Genomic DNA, 17,168 nt, shown 5'->3' with positions numbered 1-17,168 from the left:
GGTCGATAGGGATGAGGGGGTCTGGGAGGGGAGTGTTTTTGGGGAGGATGGAAGTGAGGGGGTCTGGGGATGGAGAAGGTGGACTGGGGAAGGGGCTCTGCGGGTGGGAAGGGGGCTATTGGGGGTCTGGGGATGGAGAAGGAGGACTGGGGAAGGGGCTCTGCAGGTGGGAAGGGGGCTATTGGGGGTCTGGGGATGGAGAAGGAGGACTGGAGAAGGGGCTCTGCGGGTGGGAAGGGGGCTGAGGGGGTCTGGGGATGGAGAAGGGGGACTGGGGAAGGGGCTCTGTGGATGGGAAGGGGGCTGAGAGGACTGGGGATGGAGAAGGGAGACTGGGGAAGAGCTGGTGGGAAGGGGATGCTGGAGATGAAGAAGGGGGACTGGGGAAAAGGCTCTGTGGGTGGGAATGGGGCTGAGGGGGGCTGGGGATGGAGAAGGGGACTGGGGATGGGGCTCTGCAGGTGGGAAGGGGGCTGAGGGGATTGGGGATGGAGAAGGGGGACTGAGGAGGGGGCTCTGCATGGGGGAAGGGGGCTGAGGGGATCTGGGGATGGAGAAGGGGTCTGCGGGTGGGAAGGGGGCTGGAGATGGAGAAGGGGGACTGGGGAAGGGGTCTGCGGGTGGGAAGGGAGCTGAGGGGGGCTGGAGATGGAGAAGGGGGGCTGGAGAAGGGGTCTGTGGGTGAGAAGGGAGCTGAGGGGGGGCTGGAGATGGAGAAGGGGGACTGGGGAAGGGGTCTGTGGGTGGGAAGGCGGCTGAGGTGACTGGGGATGGAGAAGGGGGACTGGGGAAGGGGTCTGCGGGTGGGAAGGGGGCTGAGGGGGGCTGGGGATGGAGAGAGAAGACTGGGGAAGGGGCTCTGTGCATGGGAAGGGGGCTGAGGGGATCTGGGGATGGAGAAGGGGGACTGAGGAAGGGGCTCTGTGGGTGGGAAGGGGGCTGGGGATGGAGAAGGGGGATTGAGGAAGGGGCTCTGCGGGTGGGAAGGGAGCTGGGGATGGAGAAGGGGGACTGAGGAAGGGGCTCTGCAGGTGGAAAGGGGGTTGGGGGGTAGAGAAGGGGGACTGAGGAAGGGGCTCTGTGGGTGGGAAGGGGGCTGGGGGGTGAAGGAGGACAGAGGAAGGGGCTCTGTGAGTGGGAAGGAGGCTGGGGATGGAGAAGGGGGACTGAGGAAGGGGCTCTGCAGGTGGAAAGGGGGCTGGGGGGTAGAGAAGGGGGACTGAGGAAGGGGCTCTGTGGGTGGGAAGGGGGCTGGGGGGTGGAGAAGGAGGACAGAGGAAGGGGCTCTGTGAGTGGGAAGGAGGCTGGGGATGGAGAAGGGGGACTGAGGAAGGGGCTCTGCGGGTGGGAAGGGGGCTGGGGATGGAGAAGGGGGACTGAGGAAGGGGCTCTGCAGGTGGAAAGGGGGCTGGGGGTGGAGAAGGAGGACTGAGGAAGGGGCTCTGTGAGTGGGAAGGAGGCTGGGGATGGAGAAGGGGGACTGGGGAAGGGGCTCTGCGGGTGGGAAGGGGGCTGGGGATGGAGAAGGGGGACTGAGGAAGGGCTCTGGGGGTGGGAAGGGGGCTGAGGGGGGCTGGGGATGGAGAAGGAGAAGGGGAACTGGGGAAGGGGCTCTGTGGGTGGGAAGGGGGCTGGGGATGGAGAAGGAGAAGGGGAACTGGGGAAGGGGCTCTGTGGGTGGGAAGGGGGCTGGGGATGGAGAAGGGGGACTGAGGAAGGGCTCTGCGGGTGGGAAGGGGGCTGGGGATGGAGAAGGGGGACTGAGGAAGGGCTCTGGGGGTGGGAAGGGGGCTGGGCGGGGCTGGGGATGGAGAAGCGGGACTGGGCGGCTGGAAAGGGCCGCGGGGCCGAAGGGAAACTTGCCCTGTCGGTGGCAGTGGGCGCACCGGCAGGTGGCCCGCCGGGCCGGGTTGTGTGGGGCGGGGCAAGGCGGCCCCTCCCCTCGGGCTACCATTGGCGCGGGGTCTGGGGGTGGGGGCGCCTCAGGGCCTCCCCACAAAGTGCCCGGCAGGTGCCGCCGGCTGGCTGGCGGGCTGGGGAGTTGGCCGGGCGCGGCGGCAGCAGCATGCAGACCTGTGCCCGCTGGTGGGGGCGGCTCGTGGGCCGGGGGGCCGCCCTGGCGGGGAAGAAGCCGCCGGGCAGATGGGGATGGCGGGGGCAGCAGAGCGCGGCGGCGGCGGCGGGGGGCAGCGCCCCCAACACCAGCGCCGCCGCTTCCGAGTCCTCCCGGTACATCGAGCAGCTCCTGCCCCGGCACGATGACTTCTCCCAGCGGCATATCGGGCCCCGGGACAAAGAGAAGCGGGAAATGCTGCAAAGTGTGGGTCTGGCGGTAAGTCCCTGCGGGCTCCTTGCCCCCTGTGCTGCCCGCTCTGCCCCCATCTCCCCCCCCCCCTCAGTCTGGTGCCCCCCCGTGTTTTCCTGCTCGCTTTCCCTCCCCCTCTCCTACTCTCTCGTGCATCTTTGCATCCCCCTAAAACCACTTCCCCGTCGCGTCCTCCCGTCTCTGCCTCACCCTCCGCCCGCCGGGAAGTTCCGGAGCGAGGTGCACAAGAGCAAGAAGTGGGGACTCGCCGAGACTCCGGTAACAACGAAACGGGTCTCAACAAAGGTCCCACTGAGAGATGTGATGAGAGACTGTGAAGAGGAGAGACTCTTTTAAAGTTTGTGTGCGCGTTAGTGCAGGCTATCAAACAGAAAGCTGCCGGGTGCCGGGGAACGCGCGGTACTTACATGGATGTCCTTTTTCAGAGTATCGATGAGCTGATTGATAGAACCGTCCCTGCCAGCATCCGCCTGAGAAGGCCTCTGGAGATGGATGACCATATTTGTAAGTGACCATTTCACGCTGGACGCCAGTAGGAGCTTTGTGTAAAATCTCCCCCTCCTTGCCCCCCTTGCTTCTGGTCTAATTAATCTGCATTAAAATAGCTCAGCGGAGGAGTTACGGTTTTGCTTTTCTGTATCCCAGTAATTAGTCTAATGACTAAAATTGTGTAAAAACTGTAACAGAAAACCCACCCATTTCAAGTAAAAAGCAACAGGACTTATCACAAAGAAGCAAAAACAATCATGCCAGTACTCTACTGTATTGCTCTTCAATCTGTGATGTTGTGCCTAGTTGTAGCAGTATGTTGGCTGCATAAAATTAGCTGTTGTTTTCACATTTGAAACAAATAAAACTTTTAGGACAGGATGAGACTACCTGAAGATGTGTTTTGAGTTAACTAAAGTGCAGTCAACCTTGGCATGCCCTGAAAGCACTGTAATATGTATTGAAAATTGCTGTTCATAAATCTGAGTCACCCTAGTACAAGTTACAGGCAAACTGCACCTCTAAAATTGTTACCTCCTATGCTGAGTGACACTTTGAGGCCTGTTGCTCAGAATTTGCATCTTTAAATAAAATACTAAAAAGGGCTAGACCGCTTCTGTACCATAGATAAAATAACTACTTATGTTTTGAAGTTTAGTCTGATTTTTTAAAAAAAAATTAATTGATCCCAGTGTATGGATCAATGATGTGCATAAATTTTAAAACTGGCATCAAAATTCAGCACATCATGAGAAACAAAGGTGCTCTTTTTGTATTTTAATAAATGTAGAACCTATTTTGATGAAAACCTGTTTGCAGTATTTCTACCCAGCAGAATTTTTTTTCTAGTTGAATTAGTCATCAGAAAATGGGATTTAACTTGGGTATAGAGGTTACTTTTGATAGTAGCCTGAATCTCAACTATAATAGTACTAATGGGCACTAGTATAGTTTAGCAAATTATTCTTGTGGTAAATCCAAGCCTACAGGTGCTGTTAGTATGCTGGGGGAACTTCTGGATTTCAGTTCCTTAAAACTAAGGAGGTCTCAAACATTTAATTAGAGGGAACATTTTAAAAATATACAATTACATTAGTACATAAAGACCATAATAAATGTGCTTGCCAATATCTTCCTGGAAAACACACTGGTGCCAAAAAACATTTTAGAAGTCTTATTGACTAAATAATTGCACTGAAACATAAAGCTTAAGAGGTGCCTAGCATTCTGAAAATCACTACATCAGTATCCTCTTTTAGCTTATGTTAGTGTTTAACATATTAGCAAATAGGACAAATTATTTTGATTCCTCTTGCTCCCTTTTAATATTGCTCATCAGCAAATTGTAATTTGAGTGTAAACTTCAGGCCCCTCAGCTTCTTTAAGGTTCCTGGCCAGTTCAATCTGGTTAGTTTGAGATGACATCACAAAACAGAAGCAGCAGCCAGAATGAACAGCTAGGAAAACTATAACCTGAAAAAACTACTTCTAGCCAGGAATAACACAATATGATGAAAAGTCTTTATTATTTCAAATATTTTATTTAAATCTTTGATGCATTGGTGTATTTTACTTTTAAATAACTTTTTCCCGCCTCTCAAAAAGAGTGGGGGTGATCTTAAACTCCTTCTCCTCACTATCTTCATGATTTGCATAAGTAGGGATAATTTAATATCTCCCTAATGGTGACCTAGCTAGACAGTATATTCTAGGATTGGAATGTCTCTATTAAAAGTCAAAGCATATTTGTAAATGGTGTTTTCATCAAACTTGTCAGATCATTTTAAAACTGTAAGTGAACTGAAGTAGAACTTCACTAATGTACACTTCTTAAAATAACTCACATACAAGGCAGTCTCTCCCCACTTCTCAAAGACTTAATAGTAATAGAAAACTTCATTACAGCATCTGTTAAGACTTACTGAATATGCTACAGTATTTACTGATACATTGTAAGTGATCATAAATAATTAAACACTAAAGTACTGTTGTCAAAATAAACTAAAGTGCATTTTGATGCATTATCCTTTCTATAATGTGCTCACATGCTAATTTGTATAATTAATTTATCATGGGTCTCCCAATCACTAGCATGAGTTAGTGACTTTCTATCCTAACTACTTTCTACTCGCTGTCTGAGGCAGGCAGGTAACTGTTGGAAATATTTTCTTCATAAGATCTCCTTTGCTAACATCCCATTTAGTTAACTGGAAACTGATCCAGCTGTTACTCTATTTTATCTTTTCTATTATACTGAAAAAGAGATACTTGAAAAATAAACTTTAGAGGAATACAATTGACTATTGCATGCTACTTTTTGTTAAACAGTGACCCTTAAAAACCTAGACAGTTCAGATTTAGTTTAGGTTTATGCTTGGGAACTGGAAATTTCAAGCACTCCAAAAGCCAAACTGGGAAGCAGAAGGGGATTTTGGTTGTGTAATTTATTCCTTGTTCTAATTGTGTGGTTTAAACATATGAGTAACAAACCCGATATGTCAGCATGTTTACATATAAAAAAAAGTCTAGATGTTCTTTAACTTTGTACCCAAATGCACTGAATGTGTCCTCTCTGGGATGAGGAAACAATAAAATGTGATTTGGAGGAAATAGTAACTACTATGTTAATTGAAAATCAGAATTTGAGGAGCTCTGCAAAAGACTCATGTTAAAGTTGCCATTCTTTTCCTCAGTTAATCCCATCTCCTTCAAACATATCTGCATATATTCTCCAGTTCATTAGAGCACAAAACTTTCATTTATGCCTTCTATGTTGTTCTTATTTCCCATTGTTTGAATTACTGTTTTGATCCAGGCCTCACATGGAATTCAGAAATAGCTTTTTCCAGTTGTGCATTGCCACTTTTTTGTCCTACTTCCCTTCCCGCCCCTCCCCCCCCTTGTGTTATGATTGGGCAGTATTCAAATTTGCACACTTTTGGAATGTGGCAAGCATTCCATGTCTATTCCATGTCTTCCTTTTGTATTGCTGGTGGAAGACTATATTTGTTTAAAGATCTACTAGAAAGCTGTCTAAAAATGTGTGACTTTGTACTGAACATCTTGTACCCAGAAGAGCTGGATCAAACTTGCCTCCTATCCAATGTAGGGAAGGTTGTCTTTCTAGCTCTCAAGCAGAATTTCTTATAGAAATGTGGTACGTATGTATATTATTTCCACACTTATAGATTAAAGGGAAAGTCACGTTTGTTTGAGAATTACACTTTATTTAAAACATGTTAGATAAACTCTTTTAAAAAATTCCTTTTCCCAACAATTCATAAAATGTACACAGCATTTTCACATTTTATGTGGGAGTGGAGCAAGCAATCTCTACTAGTGTTTTTGTTAAACCTGGTAAATTTAAATAGCTAACCCTTTCCTAACATGACTTTTGGGAATAGATCAATGGTTTTTGTGTAACAGGGCTTTTAAAATATATACATAGAATATTTTTATTCCAGAGAATAGAGATCAGTTCAGGAAAGAACTCAAGCATGTGCTCAAGTCCAACTGAAGTCAAAGTTTGGGTTGGATACACATTTAAATTATATCCACTCACCCAGAATAAGCAGGAATTGAGTGCTTTCAACTTCTGCCTTATTTAAGATTGTGGTAGTGGTATATGTTCTTGGACTTTGTCTATGTGGGAGGTTTTTTGTTTTGTTTTTTTCAGAATAAGAATGTGAATTTAAGCCAATATAATTATACCAGTATAACTACCCCCCCCCATGTGAACACTTATTCTAATATGAGTGGTGCTTTATATTTAGCTTTTTTACTTAGCAAAGGGTTTAAACTAACCTCAAAAAAGCCACTCATACGGCAACAAGAGTGTTAACACAGGAGTTTATATCCATATAACTGATAAAACTTTCATGTGTAGACAAGGCCTTGATATTAGCTAAGTGTAACTGATCCAGCAATAAAGATGATCTCCTAATGAGGAAATGGGTGTAGGGGAGTGGTATAGCTCTGGAGGGATATGTGGCTTTGGGCACCTGTGGTTAAATGTGAAGTACACTTTCAAGCCCAAGTTAGAAGTGGCAGTAGCAAAGATGCAGAAGACTTGTCTGCATTATAGCTTCCACTGTTATCATCAGTGAAAGTACTCTAGAAGTGAGATAGAAGTTCTAAATTTCATAGGCGACATCCACACGATAGGCTTTTGTTAGAATAGCTAGGTCGGAGTGGTGAGAGATATGGTCCCTTCCCTAACCAATATAACTGTGCTGACGGAAGTCCCTGGCGATGCAGTTGTATCAGCAAACCTGCACTTTTACAATTATAGCTCTTTCACTTTGGGCGAGTGGAATAAGGTATACAGGTAAAAGCCCAGCTTTGCCAATATAAGTTGCATCAATGCTAGGAGAGCTTTTCTGGTATAGTATCCTGGTATTCCCATACTAGTAAAGTGTTCATAGTATTGATGGCACATGGCCTTAGTGTAGATAGGGGCAATGGGTGGACAGAAGAGGGGGAAGGAAATGTCATTGATCTTTATTATAAAAGAATAGAGATTCTTTCCAGAAGAAAAAGATGCTGGCACTGGCTTCCCTTCCCAACCAGAATTCAGGGTACACAAGATGTCCTTGACAGTTCCCTCTCTCCTCCTGGCACCTGTGATGTTCCATATCCATTAAGTAAAAATAAATAAATAAAAATTGAACACTCTTTACCTTTTTGTTTGTTCCGTGCAGTATTTCTCTTCTGTCAGTGTTTAGTGGGTGAGGGACCAGGTCTAGGAAGTTTTAACTACTAACCAATAAAACATTATTTGACTTGGTATAAATTAATTGTGAATTAAGGTGGTATAATTCCACTGAGGTGTGTGTGATTGTCATTGCATCACAGGAGTTATATGAGTGTTATATATTCACCAAAACAGATTAAATTAGTTGGCATTTGATTTTGGTTATGGCTCAACCTCAGATCCATGCTGTGAGCAGCTACAATTCTCACTCTTCTGCTGTCTGTTCTGTGATGTGTTACTGCTGTCCTCTGTCCCTGCCTTTCAGTGTCATTTGACCAGTGGCCACATCTTTACTGCCAGCAGGGCCCTTCCCTGCCTACTCTGGTGCTTCTCCATCCAAGATGGACAGAGGGTTTTGCCACTCCAGTGTTATTGATTAAATGAACCCGGAACTATATTTTCATGGACTGGGGCCTGTTCATTTAAAACATTCCAGAACTGGGCATTCTTATTGACCTATTGTGAGAGTGTTCTAGCATGATTTGTCATCTAAGATATGTGTGTTACCTGTTCCTTAGTGACAAAGTGGGAGAACAAAATTCAGATAAATAGAACTGTGTGGGATGGGAGTGGAAAGATGCAGAGCTCTGGTTTCAGACTGCCATCTTACATAGATTAGTGGGTCTCAAACAAGTAAAATCAGGTCATCTAAGCAAAGCTGTGAAAGAAACATAGATCACACAGAACTAAACTGTCTTATAGCTTCTAGAAAGCATCATAGTAAGTGTGTGTGGGTGCATGAGCAGGTGGATGCATGCGTGTGTGTGTCTGTGAGAGACAGAGGGGAAGAGGGGGAAAAAATTGCAAATTTACATACTGCAAGGTAGCAGTGGGGGCTCTTTCTGCTAAAAAGCAGCAACTTGTTTGTTGAAGAAGTTGTGAAATCTGTAAACGTTAACATTGAACTCTTGGCAGAATCTGCAGTGTTCTCGTCTGTGAGTAGTAGTGCCTCTGATAATGTTATACACTGAATTAAAAAAAAAACAAGGTCAACTGCACTTATTTATTCAGCAAGAAAAGATTTGTCAGCTAAGGTATGTGAAGGATTACTGGACTATTTTCAGCGAAGAAAGTGAAGATTAAGCATTTAATCTGTGCTGCCCTAGAAAACTGGCAGCAGGAGATTGAGTGTGATGGCTGACTTCCACGTGTTTCTTAATCTGTATTCATTTATCAATTTTATTTTGCCCAGTTTGGTATGATGCTTTCTTATTTCACAAACTGGAGGGGAAAAGTTAAAAATAATTAAATCTGTGATCTAAAACCAGAGTGTTTACAATATGAATAAATAATACATACAAATGTTGTATATTGTGACCAGTGTCAGTAGTCTTGTTCATACTGCCTGTCTTCAGAGACCAGTAATATGCAGGAGTTCAATTTGTTTAAGGCCTGTGTATTCAGGGGCAAATTGGACCCCTATTCTGCAACAAGGTCCCTGGATTTGGCAGCACTCGGGGGTAGCAAACTTGAAATTCTCTGACTCCTTAAGTTTAAAAACTCCATTATATAAATTTAAATTTTTTAAACTACTGCAGTAACCTTATTTATCTCTTAAATTCAGTATTTGCCATTCACAGGGTGAGCTGGCACATTGAGAGGTTAGGTTTCAGCCTCACCTGCAACTAGTTTACCTTTCAGTTCAGGACCATATAATGGGAACATCTGACTAGGAATCAGGCTTGCTGCAGGATATAAAAGAACTGGAGCCTGAGTCCAGTCAGGGGAGTGACTCAAAGGAGCAGGTGGTCTTTCTGAGCTGCTTTATACCAATGGCTTTAAAACTGCAGGTCGTGACCCAGTACTGGGTTATGGAACGTAAGGGATGGGGTTGTGGTGCTGACCGGACCGTTAAAAGTCCGGTCGGTGGTGTTGTCTGGCTAAGGCCGGCTAGTCCTTACCTGTTCTGACACAGTGCTGTGCCCCAGAAGCAGCCAGCAGCAGTTCCGGCTCCTAGACGGGTCGGGGGGGGCTCCAAGGCTCCGCATGCTGCCTCTACCCCAAGCTCTGCACTCCCATTGGCCAGTTCCCATTGGCTTGAATGCCTCCGCCTAGGAGCCAGACCTGCTGCTGGCCGCTTCTGGGGCGCAATGTGGCCCATGGTGCCAGGACAGATAGGAAGCCTGCCTTAGCACCCCTGCTGCGCTGCTGACTGGGAGCTGCCTAAGGTAAGCCTGTGCCCCAACCCTGCTCTCCAATCCCCTGCCCCAGCCCTGAGTGCCCCCTATACTGGAGCCCCTTCCTGCACCACAAACCCCTCATCCCTGGCCCCACCCCAGAGCCTGCACCCCCAACCCTCTGCCCCAGCCCTGAGCCACCTCCCACACCTTGAACCCCTCATTCCCAGCCCCACCCCACAGCCCTCACCCCCTGCACCCCAACCATCTGCCCCAGCTCTGAGCCACTCCCACACCGCAAACCCCTCATCACCAGCATCAACAATTTTCTTCAACTGGGTTGCCAGGAAAAAAGCAGCGGTTTTTGAACTTTATACTGAAGCTCTCCTTAGTTCTGAAGCAGAAGACTACGGGGAGCAAGTTTGCTAGGAGTGAAGCTTCAGCAGGAACAGACATGAGAACTCTGCAACCAGGATTGTGATCCAAAAGAAGGCTGAGTGGAAGAACTGTGGTGTTTGAATTTTGCTAATAAACCAGACTTCTAGAAGGGGGAGAACTATTATGTAAACACCCACATTATGAAGTCTGATTAACTGTGGAAGAAGGGATACTAAGGCAGTAGCAGCATCTGAAGCCAGAGAGTTCTTGATATGCCATAAAAAAATTGACAAGACATAACGGCATGAGAAATTGAGAGGTGGAGTGGAGAAGCTGAAGACTGAGAGCTGGGAAGAAAACTTTTAGGGATTTTGACAATTTGTGGGTGGTTTCTCCTAAAAAATAGTCTGTAGTGTAAGAGCTACAATATTGACACTTGAATTCTTAGTGAAAACAGAAGACAAGAATGGGGATGGCTGGAGAATTGCACCAAACACCAGGAAGAGTAAGGTCTGTGTAATTGGGGACTCCCTACTCAGAAGGGCAGGCAAGCAGCCCATCTGTTCTTCTTAGTAGGGAGTCTTCAATTACATAGAGGCCTGTTGCTAGAGTGGATTTGGGGAACAGAAGTGCTTGCTGGTTGCCCAGAGCCAAGATACAGGATGTAGATCTGAGTCTGAAGAGGATCCTAATGGGAGCAGGAGACAATCTACTGATTTTGTTCTTCATGTGGGAACAAATAATACTGATAGTCTCCCTTGATGCATTCCAGCCAGAATCTACCAGGCTGTGGATGATGCATAAAGAAATGGAAGTTCAGGAATTCAATCATTGGGATTCAACCTGTCCCTGGAAGAGGAGAGTGAAGGGAAGACACAATTATGATGCTCAACAGATGGCTTAGGCAATGGTACTATAAAGGAGAGATTTGGGATGTTCAACCATTGAGAGGCATTCATGGACAGAGGACCGTTCTCATGGGACGGACTCTACCTGATTAGGAGGGAAATAGACTCCTGGGATGGAGATTTAATCAGTTGTGCCAAAGAGCTTTAAAACTAGGAATTCAGGGAACACAGCTGAGAAATGCTCATATAATCATCATTCCTGCTTCTAAATACTGAGCAGGAGGAAAATCAAGTAAGAGGATACAGCAATGGAGAAAGGAACATCAGAAACTAGGAGAATGGTCATCCAAGAGAAAAGATAATGCCAAGACCACTGACAGTAATGGTCAGGGAGGTGATATTGGCAGCAGAATGACTACCTAATTGAGCAAGGAATCGGGGGGAAGCCAAGCAGAAACTACTAAGATGTCTATACACCAATATAAGGCACCTCAGTAACAAAATGGAGGAACCAGAATTACTGGTACAGGAAGTGAAACCAGATATAGGGATAACAGAAACATGGTTGAACAGCAGTCATGATTGGAGTACAGGTATTGAAGGGTATGTGCTGCTCAGGAAAGACAGGAATAAAGGTAAAGGTGGTGGAGTAGCACTGTATATTAATGATGAGTAGAGCTCAGTGTTTGTCACAGAGGTTGCAGAAGTAACAGATTCCTTGACTTCCTGTGACCTCCGTAACTTCTGCAGAGGCCAGTGTGGCTGACCCCAGGGCCACCCAAGCAACTGGCCCCACCAGTGGTGGAGCGGCCCCAGGGCCATCCACACTGGCTGCTGCTTTGGCAGCCCTGGGCAGCTGGACCTGGGGACTGCCTAAGCAGTGGCTGGCCCTGGGCCTCCCCCGGCAGCCACTGGCCCCCCAGGGCTTCCCCCTGGCAGCTGGTGTTGTGGGCCCCCAGGACTCCCCCTCTGGCAGCTAGTGCCACAGTCTCCACTACCCCCACCCCCACAGCAACACCCCTCCTTAAGATTCAGTCGGGGTAGGTCATGGGCTGTGATTTTTTGTTTGTTTGTTTCTTGCCATGACCCATCCATGACTTTTGCTAAAAATACCCATGATTAAATCACAGCGTCAATGATGAGGTAGATTCTAAAGAAGTTAGAAGTGATGGAATAGATAAAACCAAATCTGTTAGCTTTCTTCCCCAGAGTGATTTTTGAATCAAACAGAGGTTCCACTGGGATACTGGTTGGAAGTCTGCTACAGACTGCCAGAATCAGATTTTGATATGAATAGAAACCTCTTCAGTATTTTTAATGAAATAATCCCACAATTTCCAACAGACTTCAATTTCACAAATATAGATTTGAGGACAAATGCTACTAATAATGGTAGGGCCCAGATATTCCTAGCTGACAGAGTTCTTCACCAAATAGTCACTGAACCAACAAGAGGTGATGCCATTTTAGATCTAATAGTGGCAAGTAACTAGCACCACATAGAAGAAACGGTTGTAGAGCACAACCTTGGTTTGAATGATCATGATATAATTTGGTTTAAACAAAATGGAAGGATAAATAAAAATACATCTGCAAATAGGGTCCATGATGTCAAAAGGGCAGACCTGGAAGAATTAAGGGAAGTAGACTGGACTGAAGGATCTGAATGTGGAAGAGGCTTGGAATTACTTTGTCAAAGTTGCAGAAGCTATCTGAAGCCTGCACCTTAAGCAAGGGGGAAAAATTCCTAGGGAAAGATTGCAGACCAAGCTTCTCAAATGGGTTGAGAGAGAGCCTACAAGGAATGGAAGATGGGATGGATCAGCCAGGAAAGCTACCTCTTGGAGGTCAGAAAGCATAGAGGAAAAAGTGAGAACTGCCAAAAGCCAAGCAGAACTGGACCTTGCAATAGTAAAGTTTCTTTAGTTCTGTAACAGGGGTGGCGAAGCTTACTTAACCTCTGAGCCGAATAAGACAATTGTCAGAAGTTTGTGAGCTGGGGCTCAGGGCTTCAGCCCTGCTGAAAGCACATCCTGCAGGACTGAAGCTCTGAGAAGTCCCTAGCCCCACCACCCTGCTGCAGGGCAGAAGCCGCAAGCTCCCATCCCTCAGTATGGTAGGTGGAGAATGGGCATGGGGGGGGTGGAGAAATGTGGGCGGCTCTGCGAGCTGCACTTTAACTGTAGAAGAGTTGTGGTTTGGCCACTTCTGCCATATATAATAAAAAGAAAACAATGAAAAAAGTGGAACTGCTAAACACTGAGGATGGAGTAGTGATTAAAGATAATCTAGGCATGGCCCAACACAAAGGAATACTTTGCCTCTGGTTTTAATAAAGTTAATGAGGAACTTAAGGGTAGCTTCAGGGTGGCTAATAGGAAGGAAGATATAGAAGTAGAAATTACTACATTTGAGGTAGAAGTCAAACTCAAACAGCTTAATGGGACCAAGTCAGGGGGCCCAGATAATCTCCATCCAAGAATATTAAATGAACTGGTACATGAAATTGCAAGACCAATGGCAAGGACTTTTAATGAATCTGTCAACTTGGGGGCTGTTACTTCTGACTGGCAAATTGTCCCCCAGACCTTCTTTAAAACTGCTACTATATTAGCAATGATCCAGGAAACTCCAGGACCCCTTAGCTTGACCTAAATTGTATTCAGGGTCTTGGAACAAATTTTGAAAGAGAAAGTAGTTAGACCATAGAGAGAAATTAGGATAAATTACAACATGGTTTTACAAAGGGTTGATTGTGCCAGACCAACCTGATCTTTCTTTGAGAAGATTTCCTTTATCTAAAAATTGGATATACTGCATAAACAGGATTTATCTACCTGGATTTCAGTAAGGTATTTGATACAGTTCCACATGGGAAATTTATTAAATTGAAGATGAGGATTAATATGAGAATTGAAATGTGGGTAAGGAACTGGTTAAAAGGGAGACTACAGTGGGTCATACTGAAAGGTGAACTGTCAGGCTGGGGGGAGTTTATTAAAGGAGGAGTTCCTCAGGGATCAGTTTTGGGACCCATCTTATTTAACGTTTTCATTAATAACCTTGGTAACAAATGCGGGAGTGCATTAATAAAGTTTGCGGATGACACAAAGTTGGGAGGTATTGCCAATATGGAGGAGGCCTGGGATATTGTACAAGAAGATCTGGAGGATTTTGAAAACTGGAATAATAGAAATTTAATAGTGCAGAGTGCACTTAGAGACTAACAACAAGAATTTTCTTTATAAGCTGGGGACATATCAGAAGTGACAGAGGAGAAAGATCTGGATGGATTGGTTGATCACAGGATGATTGAGCCACAAATGTGGTGTGGCCATGAAAAAAGCTAATGCAGTTCTAGGATGCATCGGGCGAGGTATTTCCAGTAGAAACAGGAAAGTGTTAATACCATTATATAAGGCACTGGTAAGACCTCATCTGGAATAGTGTATACAATTCTGGTCTCCCATGTTTAAGAAAGATGAATTCAAACTGGACTAAGTGCAGAGAAGAGCTACTAGGATGATCACAGGAATGGAGAACCTATCTTTTATGAGAGAAGATTTAAGGAGCTTGGCTTGTTTAGCCTAACCAAACAAAGGGTGACAGGAGATATGATTGGTCTCTAAATACTTTAGAGGGATTAACACTGGAGAGGCAGAGAAGTTATTTACATTAAGGGTCAATGATGGCACAAGAACAAATGGATTTAAACTGGCCATCAACAAGTTTAGGCTTGAAATTAGATGAAGATTTCTAACCATCAGAGGAGTGAAATTCTGGAACAACCTCCCAAGGGGAGCAGTGGGGGCAAAAAATCTAACTTGTTTCAAGACTGAACTTCCTAAATTTATGGAAAGAGATGGTGTGATGAGGTTGCCTATAATGGCACATAGCTTACCTGTGACTGGTAGAAGTAAATACCTCCAATGGCCAGTGATGGGCTAGATGGGGAGGGTTCTGAGTTACTATAGAAAATTCTTTCCAAGGTGGCTGGGGTGGGGGTGTGTGCATCTTGCCCACATGCTCGGGGTCTAATTGATAACTATATTTGGTGTCAAGAAGGAATTCTCCCCACCCCAGGTCAGATGGGGAGAGACCTTGGGTGGCTTTTGTTTTTTGGGCCTCTTTCTCCAGCATGGAGCATGGGTCACTTGTTAGTTTGAACTAGAGAAAAAAAGGTGGATTCTCTGTACCTTGAGGTCTTTAAATCCTGATTGGAGGACTTCAGTAACTCAGCCAGTGATTATGGGCCAAGTATAGGAGTGGGTGGATGAAGTTCAGTGGCTTGCAATGTGCAGGAAGTCAGACTAGGTGATCACAATGATCCCTTCTGGCTTTAAAGTTTGAGTTGCTCTCGTCTTAGAATCATAGACTATCAGGGCTGGAAGGGACCTCAGGAGATCATCTAGTCCAACCCCCTGCTCAAAGCAGGACCAATCCCCAATTTTTGCCCCAGATCCCTAAATGGCCCCCTCAAGCATTGAACTCACAACCCTGGATTTAGCAGGCCAATGCTCAAACCACTGAGCTACCCCTCCCTCCCTTCCTTTATCAGAAAGGAAACATGACTCAGGGCTGGATAAACCCATACACTTTAAGAGGGTACTTGCAAGAAAGGGACCCCTCAAGGTAGTGGTAGTGATGGGGGGGGGGGGCGAAATCACACTTAGATCACCAGTTCAGATACAATGCAGGGCAGTTAGTATGGTAGTCAAGTATCATATAGCTTGATCTGTGAAAAGAGTTGATGTTTTGAGGGCAACCTCTAGTCATTACAAACACTGTCATGGGCTGATATCCAGGCCACCACATTCTGTGACTGCATTGAACAAATGCTACACTTCCTGCACATAAATTTCCCCTTGGCTATAGCCATGTAAAACAGAAGACACCATGACATGCCACCTTATGTGAAAATTCCAATTACAGTGGGCCATCCCATTCAGATTTGATCAATCTAGTCTGAAGTAGTTGGGAAAACAACTTCCCAAGCAGAGGCAAGTAGTATCCCTCAAGCCATTAATCTCTGGGAACCAGTTGCAGTGAATGTGACTTTACGAATACAATAGTGGTGGTGGGGGGAAACCATTACTCATCTGCACCATAACTTAAACATTTTCGTTATCCTGTTGTGCAACTCTCACTGGTCAAGGTGTCTTCTGCCAATGGCCCTGTAAGATTTCACGTAGGTGGAGAGGTCCATTCTAAAGCCTATTCTACTACGAAACTGACCTGATTTGCCCTGTCTTGAATCCTATAATTGCTTCTGGAATAAACTGCATCAGAATTGAGGGGAGAAATCTTTTGTATTACTACTGCACATGGCATTATATTTTACCTTATTCCCAGTAATATAAAGTTCCTTAGCATTCTGGCCTCTGATGTTTAGGCACCTGACATCAATCTTCCTGGGTAGGAAGCTGGGAAAGTTTGAGATCTATTTATGACCTCTTCACTAAACCTTAATTATGAATGATGTACAGCTTCATCTAGCTGTTGATTCTGCCAGTTTCAGGTGAGTAAAGATCCCTTCCTAGAGGGCCTGTATTCATGCATACACAACTGCCTCAGAAAGCATGTGGGATGTGAAAATCCCCAACATTCTCCCTCTGTAGTATGGAAAGTGTTTGGAATCTAATGAAGATTTAGGTAATGGTTTATCCTTTGGTAGTGGCATTTACTTTTATTTAAATAACTTACACTGTGTTAGTATTGTAAGACTAAAGCAAGAAAAGAATAGTTTCCTACAACTAAATCTTTCATGTTAAGAGATCAGTGGGATGTAGCTATTCACAAAGACAACCTATAAGGGCGGAGGGGGAGAAACTGAAGTTAATGTCAGCGTTACTCAAATCTGTTGCTTTTTGGAAAATATTTTGATCTTGTAGACTTATTCTCCCTAAACGTTTTACTAGATTAATACCTCACTTACTACTGTCTCTTCCCTTAGTTTGTTCTAAAACTGTTGACAGCTGCCCATTTCTACACAGAGTCAAGCAAGGCAGTTTAGTCAAAACTATTAACATTTGTTCCTGTATAACATTTTATGCTATCACATTTTCTTTTCAATCAGGTGAAAATGAAATCCTTGAAACTCTACACAATATTGCAAGCAAGAACAAAATCTGGAGGTCCTACATGGGCATGGGTTATTACAACTCCTCAGTACCTCAGGCGATTGTGCGGAATTTGTTGGAGAATGCAGGATGGTAATGTACATTGCTTCCTGATTACAAACATATAAAAAGAACAAT

General features: G+C 45.3%; 1 protein-coding gene across 1 annotated transcript in view; it reads left to right on the top strand.

The window, feature by feature from the left end:
* Positions 1-1,866: 1,866 nt before the first annotated feature.
* The window catches only part of GLDC (glycine decarboxylase), a 73,403-nt gene continuing 58,101 nt past the window's right edge, over positions 1,867-17,168 (top strand). The window contains exons 1-3 of the mRNA XM_037903067.2: positions 1,867-2,332; positions 2,752-2,830; positions 16,988-17,123. Coding sequence (XP_037758995.1) covers positions 2,066-2,332; positions 2,752-2,830; positions 16,988-17,123 — 482 coding nt within the window. The 5' untranslated portion in view covers positions 1,867-2,065. The remainder of the gene's footprint in view (positions 2,333-2,751; positions 2,831-16,987; positions 17,124-17,168) is intronic.

Source organism: Chelonia mydas, chromosome 5 (genome assembly GCF_015237465.2).
Source record: "Chelonia mydas isolate rCheMyd1 chromosome 5, rCheMyd1.pri.v2, whole genome shotgun sequence".
Taxonomy (NCBI): Eukaryota; Metazoa; Chordata; order Testudines; family Cheloniidae; genus Chelonia; species Chelonia mydas.
Note: the sequence above shows the minus strand (reverse complement) of the source record. Positions and strands in the feature narration are given on the sequence as shown.